Source organism: Phalangium opilio, unplaced genomic scaffold (assembly GCF_054372755.1).
Source record: "Phalangium opilio isolate 3A_F unplaced genomic scaffold, DU_Popi_V2 ptg000009l_1, whole genome shotgun sequence".
NCBI classification, from domain to species: domain Eukaryota; kingdom Metazoa; phylum Arthropoda; class Arachnida; order Opiliones; family Phalangiidae; genus Phalangium; species Phalangium opilio.
The window spans coordinates 3,712,983-3,726,984 of record NW_028324146.1 but is presented as its reverse complement, the minus strand read 5'-3'; the positions used below and the strand labels follow the sequence as shown (position 1 = coordinate 3,726,984).

General features: G+C 36.5%; 1 protein-coding gene and 1 long non-coding RNA gene across 2 annotated transcripts; one reads left to right on the top strand and one right to left on the bottom strand.

Moving 5' to 3' along the window:
* Window positions 1-1,314: 1,314 nt before the first annotated feature.
* LOC149713392 (uncharacterized) lies at window positions 1,315-4,060 on the top strand. Its single transcript, XR_016369038.1, has 3 exons — window positions 1,315-1,645; window positions 3,674-3,814; window positions 3,879-4,060. It is a non-coding gene; the product is annotated as an uncharacterized LOC149713392 (long non-coding RNA).
* Window positions 4,061-6,439: 2,379 nt separating this feature from the next.
* LOC149713391 (epithelial sodium channel subunit alpha-like) lies at window positions 6,440-13,047 on the bottom strand. The gene is made up of 14 exons (XM_089849328.1): window positions 12,931-13,047; window positions 12,584-12,629; window positions 10,780-10,978; window positions 8,730-8,868; window positions 7,889-8,070; window positions 7,700-7,791; window positions 7,454-7,626; window positions 7,318-7,386; window positions 7,140-7,254; window positions 7,005-7,077; window positions 6,891-6,945; window positions 6,791-6,807; window positions 6,665-6,725; window positions 6,440-6,601 (listed from the first exon to the last, which is right to left on the bottom strand). The coding sequence occupies exons 1-14, from the start codon at window positions 13,045-13,047 to the stop codon at window positions 6,440-6,442; spliced, it is 1,500 nt and encodes a 499-aa protein (XP_089705454.1).
* Window positions 13,048-14,002: the final 955 nt, after the last annotated feature.

The following is a 14,002-nucleotide window of genomic DNA, read 5'->3' as shown; positions in this document are numbered from 1 at the left end:
TCATTCATAATGATTAATCTAGCTCCTCCCACACAGCCCGCCTAGATACAATGAGTGAAAATGGCTACGCAATGATTCCAATTAACTATACGCATTCCTGATCATACTTATTGTTGTGTGTTACTCGCGTTATGAGCTGTTACGTTGTACAAACATTTCACTTCATTCTTGGGAATTTTTTGTTTTAAATTCTATAGTTTAACCTTAGTGGATCTGGTTAAAACCAGAATATTCTGGTCAGAGTCTAACGGCGGTTAATGTGAAATGTTTAATATTCAGATTAATGGACTTTAGGACGTTGTCTTGAGTTGTACCAAGTACCCATAAACCATTTTCCAGACAAGTAATAACTATATTTAAAGCATATTTTAACCACAAACCTCGTCTATCCCAATTCAGAGCTACTTCCGAGCTATTAAAATTTTTTTTTCTAAAAAATTAAATTGTTTTAGCATTATGAGTGAAAAAAATTGTAACATCAAAAGTATGTCTTTTTGGAAAATTAGATGGACAACTCTTGTTTGGTGTTAAAGAATTTGTTTGCTACGTTTAAAATCATGTTAAGATGTATTTGTTTACGGAGTAGAATTTGGGTCCTCGTTTAAAATTAAAGCTATTCAAGCTTCGAAAATGGTAATTAATTAACTGACTAATTAGTAATCAATTAATTCATCTTATGCCAAATGAAATCGCGAATCAGATTAATTGAAAAGGAACTGACGTATCTCATTGCAAAATATGGGCCTGACTTTTTACCTCTCCGTGTGACGTAGTCCAGGAGAGGTTCTGTAACGGCCGTGTCTGTGTGTGTGTGTGTCTGTCTGTCTGTCTGTCCGTTGTTACACCCACGTGATCGCGTTCGCAGTTTGCGTATCGGAGCAAACGTGTTCGCCATTTCCGAACTGCTTTCACAGTCACGGAAATGGCTCCTCTACTTGAGTTCTCACACCACCATCTTCTGGTCTTCGTCCATCCCACACGGACACCAGTCTGTTCTTACTGGCTTCTAATCACCACCATCTTCTGTTCTTTGTCAATCCCACATTGACACCAGTCTGCACTTACACTGGCTTCTAACACCACCATCCACTGGTCTTCCGTCTATTCCACATAGACACCAATCTGTATCATTGGCTTCTACTCCATTATCATCGTTTGGTTTTAGGATATACGCGGCGATCAGCTAGGGTTACGAGAAACGTCTAGCCTCCCTAAGGTGGGATCGCCACCAAAGGTTTTCGCAGTTGCGCTTTCTCTTTACTATTATAATGGAAACGAATCGTATATATACCCCAAAATTTGAAGAAAGCGGGAAAGAGGGTTACCCTTCACTTTAAACGTCAATATTAGCAAAGTTTGAGATGATAATAGGTATAACTTTATTTTAAACGATTTAACTATTATTAATGTTAATTATTGAAGATTAAAATAATTAAAAATAATTATATTTATTTAAATATTAAAGATAAACCTCTCGTGCAAAGAGAGAGATTATCATCGCCTCCTATATCTTCCAAGGCCCGTGCATTGTGATATATTTTTCAAAACAACAACCAAAATGGGAAGCTCCTCTCAGAAACATAATAATTTCTTTTCTCTGTATATGAAATGAAAATATGGATAATATTGCGCTTCTTCTTTAATGGTATGAATCCTTGCCTGTCTATTAATATTTTACGTAGGAGTAATGCGTTTTTAGCGAAGTCTAGAGAGGATAAACACAAGCGAGATTATTTCGGAAAAAAAATACTGCTTCCACTAATGGGTTTATACTCCTTGTTACTGTTGTATAGAGTAATCATGATAAAAGCTTAAAAAAATTACGAGAAGACAGACCTTTTTTATCCTCTTGTTTTATTCTTAATAAGAATATAAAACATTTATTTTGTATCAAAAAATATTTTTTGGTGCTGAGATTGCTTTAGAAAATCCAAACGGTTAGGCATTGGTAAAAAAGACATGTGTAAGCTATTTGCAGAGATGATAATTGTTTTACATGTTTTAAATAAGACTGAAGCTTCCACTATTGTGTTTATGCTCCTTGTTTGTTTGACTGAAAACCATCTAGGTGTAGATAACAGTCAGACCAAAAATTTCAAAAATATATATTTTAAATCTAATCAGATACGCCCACCTAGTTGAAAATAGACCTATTAAATTTGCGGGAGCCATTCTTGAGAATTTTTCTTTGCTTGTAGGTTGTTAATTTATCTACCAGAAAATATTTGTGTTTGGAAGTTGGATATTATAGTCTGTAAAACGAAAGAAGAGCCCTGAGAAATTTGTCCAAATTGGTGTCGCCACCATCGACCCCATAGTACTTTATCAACTTGTTTTGTTTTGCCAATAGTCGTCTGTAATATAGTCTGCTATAAACAGATAGAGGCTTAATCGTAATAGAACCAACACATTTTGCAATATATATTTAATATGTTTATGTTTCATGGTTTTTTACGATCATCGAGTATTAAAGAATATAAAACAAATTAAACGACAAGACACCAGTTTTATCTTTGTTGAACTAGCATTGCAATATATTTTAATGACATAATTTAAGTACTTGTCCATAAGTAGTTCAGCATCAAAGCGTCTTCAGTCCACGTCTTCATCAGAGTCTTCGCTGTCTTCTTACATATTAATTTTAAGAGGTTCAATTGTGGTTTCGATGATGGAATCTTTTCCCCAATACTCATGCATTATATTCTCTACGTGCTTTATTGCCTTACGCCAATTCTCTGGTGTCACACGTTCAATGGCCCTCAATGTTGCAACTTTGACCGTCGAGAGTTTGAAACCAGAATTCTGCTTCGCAACGTCGTTCTTCACTTGTGCCCATATTAGTTCAATCGGGTTAAACTGGCAATGGTACGGTGGAATCCTCACTACCGTGTGACCTCTACTTTTAGCAACCTCGTCAATTTCGTACTTCAGGGTTCTGGACTTGTGACGCTTTATTATTTCGTAAAGTTCACGTCGAGAATATAATGCATGAGTATTAAGAAAAAGATTCCATCATCGAAACCACAATTGAACCTCTTAAAATTAATATGCAAGAAGACAGCGAAGACTCTGATGAAGATGTGGACTGAAGACGCTTTGATGCTGAACTACTTAGACTTTTGGACAAGTACTTTAACTTATGTCATTAAAATGTATTGCAATGCTAGTTCAACAAAGATAAAACTGGTGTCTTGTCGTTAATTTTGTTTTATATTCTTTAATACTCGATGATCGTAAAAAACCATGAAACATAAACATATTAAATATATATTGCAAAATGTATTGGTTCTATTGCGATTAAGCCTATCTGTTTATAGCAGACTATATTACAGACGACTATTGGCAAAACAAAACAAGTTGATAAAGTACTATGGGGTCGATGGTGGCGACATCAATTTGGACAAATTTCTCAGGGCTCTTCTTTCGTTTGACAGACTATAAGTCAAATTAAGTGGTTGTAAAGAGCCAGCAGGTTTTTGCCGCTTCTTTTTGTGAGTATTTGATTTTTGTATGTAAAATGGAGGAAGATAATGTTGAGAGTAAGGATGCAATGCGGAAGCGCAAAGCGCGGGAAAGGATGAGGGCAAAAAGGTCGACGTTTTCATTGGATACTTAAGTTTATATAATCTTCTCGACACGGAGAGGTAATATTTTGGTTTTCCCAACTTGTTAGATAATCATGTAAGCAGACTCGTTTACCTTCCATCATTGGAAGTAGGGTCTATGGTGCTGAAGCATCGATTTATGAACTATGAAAAGCGGCTACTAGCCTTAAAGTCATTAACCAGCAAGGCTTCCCTGGCGATGAATAAGAGTGAGTCTACCTCATTTAGTTTGAAAAAGTTGCTAAAGTCTGATGATTTTCGGTACCTTTCTAGCTTCATATCGTTGGTGCAAAATGCATTAACGTTAACAAAGGGAGCTACTACTAGCCTAAATTAGTAATTTCGGCCCAACCATGGTATAAGCATTTCAAGTAAACCTGTCGAGCGGGTTGGCAGTAGTTAGTAAGTTCGACTGGACAATTAACCTCCTACAACCTGACAGTGTACTGTGTTACATGTGAGCGAAGAAGGGTCTCACAGAGGTATTTTTTATCACTTGATTTTAGGAATTTATCTCGCATAATTGAGAATTAATGCCAGCACCCTACACATTCCATGAAGAAGTTTCGATTTGTTATTGAGACGAGTGACTCCATTCATGTTCCCATAACGAAGAGGAACTCCATTAATCAATTCTTTCCAAATGAAAGCAATCGGTTATTTGAAAAAGTGAAACTATGATTAACGCGCTATGCTTATTTTTATAAGATTTATACAGGCACAAACCCAAGAGATAGAAAGATGGGTGATTATTAGTCCACTAAAAAGGTATGACTTCTGGAATTGACGTATTCTACTCTAGAAAGGCAAGATTATTTTCACCAAGTAGCAGTTAAAATTGAATTTAACCCAACTATTTCTGGCAAAAAAAAGAGATCTACGCTTGATAATTGAAAACGGTTAACTTTTAGTCAGAAAACCTATTTTCAATATATAACATTCCCATAATGCCATAGGAAAAGCACACATCACAGGGGAGGGGTCATCATATTAGGCTAGTTCCCTCGTGCTAAGAAGCACCGCAAGCGGCAGTGTGAGTCGCCTTTCGCGTGTAGCAAAGTAGAGATGCATTTAGTGTTGCCTCTTCACGCGTAGGATTCAGAATTTAATGGAAGACACTTTTTACAACCCCTTTTTAACGGGGCGGCTCACCAGAGGGAGCAACTAGTCTAATATGGCGGCCTCTCCCCTGTGCGTTGGTTTCCCTGCAAGTATTTAATGGAATGGTCTGCAACTGCTTTTCAATCAAGGCTTTATGAAACCTTAAATCGCGTAGAATTGCGTGTTGACCCGCGAGATTGAAACTTACCCTTCAATCAAAAGTTTGTTCACTGCCCCTTTTTTTAGGTAAACCACCGATATGCAGCTTTATTTTAACGTCGTTATTCTTGCGTTGTTGTTGCGATATCGTTAGGTTCTGACCTCATTACAGTTTCGTTTTAGGTGTAATAAATCGATCATTAAATTCTGGATAAAAAAATATTTTTCCGAATGTAATGTAAACCTAGAAAGCCAAGAATACATATACGACCGCAGAAAGTTCCAAGATAGAATTGAGTTGTATCGGATATTTTCCCCAACTTTTCATGGTTCCTCGTGCGTCTTTGCAATATTGCGTAGCGTGCTAGAAGTTTGAATGCATTATGTATTCTTGATACATATCCAATTATTAAGAACTGCGCTGTTTAAACAAACTGTTATGATATGGTCCTGTTGCTAAGTATGGTGTAGCACGCTACACGCAATATGGAGCAAACAAGGAGTCCATGACACCTGGAGTAATATCCTAGGGGTCTCCTTTTAGGGCTCCAAGACAGATATACTGCTACGTAAGCACCACCAAATATGATACACCCAAATAAATTTAATGAAATTCGTTTGCTAAATTTTAATAATGCATTCGATGTTATTTTATCAAACTGAGAAAGTTAAAAAACTGTGTATGGTCATTTAATTCTACCTTTAAAATAGTATCAACAGAAACCTTCACCAACATTGAATTTTACCTCTCCGAGAGACGTCAAAGAGAGGTTCCGTATCAGTCGTATCTGTCTGTGTGTTTGTAAGTCTGTTGTTACACCTAGGGAACGTCGTTCGCAATCTGAAAATCCGAGCAAACGTGTTTACCATTTCCGGACAGCATTCACACTTTCACAGTACACATTTCTAAAATTGTACTTCATTACATAGATACTAATCTGTCACATTGGCTTCTACGCCATTATCATAGTTAGGTTAATGTTTACGCGGCGATCGGCAAGATTTACGAGTTACGTCTAACGTCCCTTATCGAGGAGTTTTCAAAAGAGATTCACGAAATTGCGCTGATTTTACCCTAAGCTGCGAAACCTTTAAATACTACTGATTTGTGATGTGAACAACAGACATACGCTGCAGTTCAAACGTCAATTTTAGTAACGCCTCTAGTTACGTGTTCTATTTTTACCTCTATGAGTGACGTATGTGAAGAGAAAGTTCGGTTACGGTTAGTTGTTACGCTATTTTAACGCGTTAGCAGTTTGCGTTATTTATGCAACCCAAGTCTGTACCAACCCCTATTTTTCTCCATATTTCTTCATTTGTTAAATCGAAAGTGGTCCAATTTATAACGCTTAATATAATCCTTAATTATAATTTTAACGGCAGTAGCTTATCATTAAAGACCAAAAATGTGCGTATTCAGGGAAAATAAATGGGGAGATAATATTCCACTTGACTCGGTGGGAAGGAATAATTTGGTTTTCCCAATTTTATAGATTTAAATAATTTAATTTTGCTTCTGTTCGAGAAAGCGTACATATATTATATTTCGCCTTCAATTGTCAACGAGGGTTTTATTTTACACTTTTGACTCGACCTGATCCGGTATATTTCGGTTTAGATATTCCATTAAAATATTCAAACATGAGAATTTGAAAGCTTTGTAGCGATGAAAGAAGTGAAAATCCGAGCCATAGACCAAAATGACCTCCGATTCCACCCAATAAGTCTTGCATCTGCAGCCGAAAATGCAATAGTTGTTGCTGAAATTGTTATTATATTTCATAAGTTGCATTTACCGTGTATTTTGCCTGAGTTGAGTAAACCACTTGCTCCAGATTGGAAAAATATATTTTAAATCTTTGTAAAAGTGTGCGGATAATTTAAAATTAAGCTCAGCTTTATTTGCTAGCTTTCTAACTTACTTTCCTTCACCTTCTTCCTAAAAGCGGAAACAAATTATACATCAGTTATGATTTAATTATGCGCATTGACGGTGACAATGAAGCGAAATTGAACACTTACCAAAACCATACTTGCCACTCTATTGTACGATATCGAAGTCTCGTATTTAACCTCTCTAAATATTTATATTTAGTTATTATATTAATTGCGAAAGAATAATTGTAGTTTGCTTACAAACACGGCGAAGGACAGAAACAACTTTCAACATTATTAACTAATTCAGATTCGGCTTTTTTCAAACAACAAACTGAAATAATTTGATTAAAATTTTTAATAATTTTGATTTAATAGTAAAGTGGCGATACTCACTTTGTGTTAGATTATTAAAGTCACAGGCGGGGTATCCTGGGAACTCGCCGATTAGCGGGTTGTAACAGGAGCAAAGACTAGTGGCGGATCTTTGAACGCACGAATTAGTGCAGTTCTAAATAGACAATTGGTACTCAACGCTAATGACTGTAGGCAAATACTTCTGAAAAATCCTTACTGTTCTGGTTGAACCAAAGTACTCTTTACAATTGTCGGGGTATGGGTACTTCAATCTTTTAATTGTCACCTGTTGAAAATTTAAATAAAGTCATAGGACAAAAATTAAAATATGGAACAATTATTAGATGACAAACTTGTTTAATGGCTATGATGTTGTATATGTTATCTGTAAGGAAGAAGCTGTTTTCTTTTTCAATGTCCAATTCATCGTGACTTGGTCCCAATGAGAAGCGAATCCCATAGGCGTTGTTTATGTAGCGCGTCAAGAAATAGACGTTTGGTTGCAACGAAAATACTACAGTTAGCCCTGAGTACAGCGAGTTGTCGTTTAATACAGAATCATCTTGACTAAATAGATTAAAGTACCAATTACTTCTTACCTGAATTTATTCCACTTGAGGGTCTGATGGCTTTATCGGGTTTAAATTTGAAACAGTTTCCCGTTTCCACGCTGCTCATGTTTGCAAATTTGCTGCAAAATTTTATTTTGAGAATGTTAAAACATTCAATAAATAGCGCACCTAGAAAGACATACATGGGCTTCTAGGTTTTATAATATTCGAACTGACCTGAGATCGCACGGTTGAAAGTAATACGTGCATGTTTTTACAAGAGACTTAAGTTTATGTCCGACTTTTTCTCGTTCAGTTTTTTTCAGTTTCAAAACATTTTCGTAATAAACGGCGATTTCATTTTCCTCTGATGTTAAATTATTTTCCTTTTTAGCATCGCAAGCAAACATGTTGACTGCCTAGAATAATTGGGATTATGTCAAACGCGTCTTAAGTCTCAATTCACTAACGGCAACAGCACTGTTGAACGGCAGCTTATACATATTCTCGATTCGTTTAACGCTACGTTATAAAACTTAGAATTTTTATATGTTTAAATAGTGTCGAGAAGCAGGCCCTCACTTATACATTATAAAGGTATTTGTGAATACGATAAGATGAACAGGTTTAAAATTGCCAGATTTAAAAAATAAATGAATCGAGATCCTTTACGTTGTTTATTTTCTAGACAATTTCGATGTAGCAAAGATTAAAAGACATGGGGGTAAAAGTTTGCCTTCCATCTTGCTTTCTGGCACCTGCGCAGTAGTCTTATTGTGTCATGAGAGTGCGCAGAGATGGCAATGTATCAACCCCCTCGTATTTCCCGATATTGTGGGTTGCCTAACCCCTTTTTTTACGTCGGAAAGGTCTATACCGGCTGATTTCAGCTTTCAAATTTTCCGATAAATGCAAAATCAGAAGTATTAAGTAAGTTGGGTGTTAAATTTTACTGTTGACTGCTTTGGTTTTCTACCTCTTCTGCCTACAGCGAATGAATTATTTTAACCAGGATACTCTCTTGTCGTTAGGATAATGATAGAATTCAAGACTTATGTTGATAGACTCATGAACTTACGGAATAAACGATATCTAAATCGTCTTTTTGATTATGAGCAGATTTTCCAAGCTCAGAACAAGGTACGATCGAAAGTGATGCCAAGTTCTTCCATAGACGACCTCGTTTAGCTCTTACGCAAATAATACTGAAATTTATTCTAAATAAATAATATATGTCTTAAGTACCTATTATAATCGCACTCTATGGATTCTACGGGTTTCTTGTATTATGTAAAAAAAACTACCTTATACAGGGTGTATCTGAAATGGACGTAGGAGCGAAAGTATTTGGGTTCCTGGGGCCAATATAAGGCGAAACTGTGGTATGACATTTTGTCGTACGCCAACCCATTTGGAAGTTACTTCAACCTCACACTTGCTAGTTTTCATAAATCACAGCATGCTGACTTCGTCTAAAACAGTAGGAATTAAGTTCAAGATAAGGATGATTATTGCAAATTAGTGGTTGCCACCTAAAGCAAAAAAAAAAAGCCTCATAGCCTAGAGTCAATTTTTAAGGAGTAGAAAGTTGTACAATTGGTGACTCATAAAGAACATCAATGTAAAACAACACGTTACGATTTAGTGTTTTGAAACAACTGACCGATACGAACGGTAAACTGACAGCGCTAAGTAGCGTAAACTAGTAAGGAACACCGATATTTTGCTTCATTCTTCAAACATTCGAAAGGTTGCATTAAGTTTAAAGATTAGGTTAATGTTGCAACTTATCGAAATCGGTATTCGTGAATAAATGTTAGTGGGCGAATGTTTGGGATGGGATGTTGGGCAACGGCTGTTAAAACTGAGCAGTAAAATGCATAATTTGTAAAATTTAATCCTTATAAAAATCATGAAGAAACCTAAATGTTGAAAATGAAATAAAATTTGTTATGGTTCAAAGTGATCATAAAAGAGAACATTCCTTTCTCCAAAAAATTACAGTGAGTGAGTAATTACCTAGCCATAGTCAAAACAAATTAAATATGGATGGTTGAACAAGAAACTGTGAGAGAAATGATTGAAGTATCTTAGCATGCGAACGTTTTATAGTGATTTGCAGACCACCCTTGAACTTTAGACTAATGACGTTTACTAACTGGTAGCAATCTGCCAGCGTTGAGAACGACAGGAGACCTACGTGCAATGCGAGATGCAATGTAATGAACCCATAAGAATATGTGCATTCTTACTCCTTAGAATTATTCTATGAAAATTGCCAATAAAAACGGTAAAAAAGGTTTTTCTTTTAAAGGTTCAAAGTGCTTTAAAGCATGTAAAAAATAATTTGCTAATTTAATGGAAAAAAGACGTCGCCGGATATGTAGTACAAACCAAAATGAACGCTTTTGCAACCTTTCAATTGTTTGAAGAATGAAGCAAAATGTAGGTGTTTCTTATTAGTTTCCGCTACTTATCGCTGTCAGTTTCCTGTTGGTATCGGTCAGTTGTTTCAACAAATTAATCGTAACATGTTGTTTAACAATGATGTTCGTTATGAGTCAGCAACTGTACAACTTTCTACTCCTTAAAAATTGACTCTATGGCTATGAAGCTTTTCTTGTTTTAGCTGGCAACCACTAATTTGCAATAATAATCTTATCTTGAACTTAATTCCTACTGTTTTAGACGAAGTCAGCATGCTGTGATTTATGCAAACTAGCAAGTGTGAGGTTCAAGTAACTTCCAAATGGGTTGGCGTACGACAAAATGTCATACCACAGTTTCGCCTTATATTAGCCCCAGGAACCCAAATACTTCCGCTCCTACGTCCATTTCAGATACACCCAATATTGAGATAAGCTAAAACTAGATTTCAACAGAGTTTTCTTATAATCGGCAGAGACCTTTGAAGGAATCGGAACTCCTAAGACTAGCTCTCATGTAACGTTAACGCGTACCTTTATCCTGACAAATAAATCTTTATTTAATTAATCAATTAGAAAACCCAAATTTCTCTAATAGCATATAGGAAACCACCAGATTAAAGTACAATAAAAGAATCTGTTGACCCGAGTGCAAAGAGCTGTTATCTTACTTAACTATTTGATATTTAACAAATATCTGACCTGTTATTGTTGCAGATTGTAACGGCAGGAAATTCCACTTTCCCGGATTTGTCAATGCTAACCATTTGCACTGTCGGATACTCGAAGTATTCGCCCAGAAAGGAACCAGTGTGGTAAGCGCAGATAGTCAGCATTAATAGAACATTACCGATTTTCAAGCATCGAACTGCTTGCAATTTCTTTTTCGAAGTAGCAACGCCTGAACGCGAAACGTATTGAAGTTGACGCATTTTGAAATTCGGAGAATTCTAACGTGTGACGTTCATTACGAAATAATACTGGGTAAATTACCAGGGCCAGAGGACAATATGGGCTATTGTTGTGGGTAGCACTACAGACACATTATTTCACGGCAAAGCAGAGCTGATACTGTGAGAGGGGAGTAAACCCCAGTACATACCCGGAATTAAAACCATCCACCGAGCCTGTAAATGATAATTTACGTTAGTGTAATGTATGTCCTTAATGGTGGACTGTTTACATTAATGCTAGTTTTCCTAACTTAGTATGCGGTTTACGTGTTTTCGTCTTCTAATATTTGCATTTCGCGAAAATGTACGCGATAGCTTTTGTTTAAAGTGATAGTGAAAATAAGGTTATAGAAGAAAATCAATGGATCTTACGAAACGGTGTGTTACAGGTTTGTTTATAAGGAAAATGTTTCCCTTCAGTTGGGTACTCAAATAATTCAAAGAAAGGAACCAGTTTGGTAAGAGCGAAAAATCAAAGTTAACTGAATAGTAACGATTTTCAAAACTGCTATGGACTTACTATTTGAGCTAACCTTTCACGGTAAAGGTATTGAAAGCGAGGCATTACATGAAAAACGTAACTTGCGAACAATGGCTATAACTAGGTTTTGACGATCGAAAACCAGGTACAAGTGCGTGCTTACGAGTTTCCAAGTATAACTATCACGTTCTCACATCGATTTCCTATAATTGCAGCGGCTTTTGAAGGAATTATGAAGAGCGAAATTAACGCTCATCATGTTTAACGGATATTATGTGAATGTAGTTAGTTTAGTTTAATAATAATAAAAAACAACGTCCTTGTGGTTGAATTTAAAGTGTTTTTCACTCCTTTTAACCCTTAAAGTCGTTTATGTATATTTTTCGTGACCTTTTACTTTCATTTCCCGTAGTGAAAGTCAGCCCTTTCAACATTAATTGCCATATGTTTTATTATCTCTTTAGTAATAAGAGAACTCAGCTAGAACTAACTTAATTAAAATGTTTCTGAACCCCTCCCCCTGCACGATAATTATGCTTATTTCACATTCTAAAAATACGGAGCCTCTTTGTGTTACTCATCACAATAGACCCAACCAACAAATAAACAAGTTGGCTTGGTCTGGTCTACATCTAAGTGATAGAGATCACGTGACTAACGAAGTTGACTGTAGTACCATCTGTCGTTGAGCGACGAAAATAAATCTCTTATTTTTCTGATTGGATTAAAGTCTGACTCTTTGGAGTAAAACAGGTTCTGCGCATGGCAAAATCAAGCCAATCGGGTTATCCCTTTCTCGCCTCAAATCCCGCGAACGAGATCTGAGCCGTTAAAAAATTCAAAAGATTTGTTGGTTGGGTCTATAGTAATTAAATTATTATAAAACAAGATGGAACCCGGCCATAGTATAGTTTTGCGCAGCCTCTAGTGACTAGAATTATTATTATTACATTTTTATAAGGGGACTTTGGCTTATTTATACCTTTCTTGTGAATATAGAGTATAATTCCGAGTGTGAATAAAATAAATACAGTATGATTTTGGCGTATATTTTAGTGAAATTGTAACTAACATTTTCTGACTGTCCCAAAATCATCTTTAGCGTAGCTGCACTTCTCCTACAGTAACCCCCGGCAAACGCTTACATTATTCGTCTAGCGAGCGTCGGGGCGGGGAAAAGAGAAAAAGCACTAAGTTTCGATTCTCCGTTCGAAAATAAATTCCACATAGACACCAATCTGTACTTATTGGCTTCTAACACCACCATCTTCTGGTCTTTGTCTATCCTACAGAGACGAAAATCTGTTCTTATTGGCTTCTAACACCACCATCTTCTGGCCTTTGTCTATCCCACATTGACACCAAACTTTAACAATGCTTGGCTTCTACACCATTATCATCGTCAAGGTTAAGATTTACGAGACAAGCGGCTAGGTTTACGAGAAACGTCTGGCTTTCCACCAAAGGTTCATGTGAATCCGCTATGTCTATCTCAAATGACACCAATCTGTACTTATTGTCCTCCAAGACCATCATCTTCTGGTCTTTAGCTATCCCACATGTACATCAATCTGAACCATTGTCTTCTACTCTATTATCGTCGTTAGGGTCAAGATTTTTTGCGGCGATCGGCAAGAGTTAAGATAAACGCCTAGCCTTTCAATGGCGGGGCTTCCAAAAAACGTTGACGCAATTGCTCTGTTTATGTCCTTCGCTGTTATTCGAAACCCTTAAATACTCTCGATTAGTGCATTGCGAAACAACAGGCATACGCTGCACTTCAAACCTCAGTTTCAGTCACATCTGTCAAAAATGTTCAATTGTTCTGTTTTAAAAATATCGTGAAATAAGGGGAATAATGAACGAAGAAAATATATATTATTGATTATATTTATTTGAATAATGGTGATTATCTTGTATCCAAGCAAAACTAATACACAAAGAGTAATGAAGTCGTCTATCTGTGTGTTGGTTTCCATTGTTACACTACTTTAACAGTTTCCCTCGCGTTGGTGTGTATAGCTGCTTCAATAAATTTTCTATCAAAGTTTCAAGTAGGAGTAATAATCTAACGCGAGGACAGGAGATGCAGCTTCGCGGCAGAATAGACAACATATTTATCTTTGTGCTTTTGAAGAACGCGTCGTCTGCTACTCATTCGGGAGTGAGATATTGAAGAAAAACTTGAAATATGTAAACTTCAAGCACAGACTCAAGCAGTGCAACCGTATTAGGGGAAATACCTGTCGCATTCCCGAATGCAATAGCTACACATTTTCAAATAAAAATATAAGTTTTCATCGGTTTCCCAAAGAAGAACCCGTTAAAAACTGGATTTTTGGCATGGCGCGACCGATTTTTTTAACCGACGGTGGCGCTAGCAGCTTGCCTCGTGAAGCGCGTGGTCGGGTGCGCTACGCCAGAAATTTTCTATCAAAGTTTCCCCTCTTCTCTCGTGTCGGGGGGGGGGGAAACCACGAAGAGAGAAATT

Excerpts from the sequence above, each read along its gene's own strand:
- LOC149713391 (XM_089849328.1), bottom strand. The coding sequence starts at position 13,047 with ATGATGGTCTTGGAGGACAATAAGTACAGATTGGTGTCATTTGAGATA. Across the intron at positions 7,792-7,888 it reads TTTCAACCGTGCGATCTCAG|CAAATTTGCAAACATGAGCA; the intron begins GTCAGTTCGAAT and ends AAAATTTTGCAG. Across the intron at positions 7,078-7,139 it reads CTTTAATAATCTAACACAAA|TTTGTTGTTTGAAAAAAGCC; the intron begins GTGAGTATCGCC and ends AAATTATTTCAG.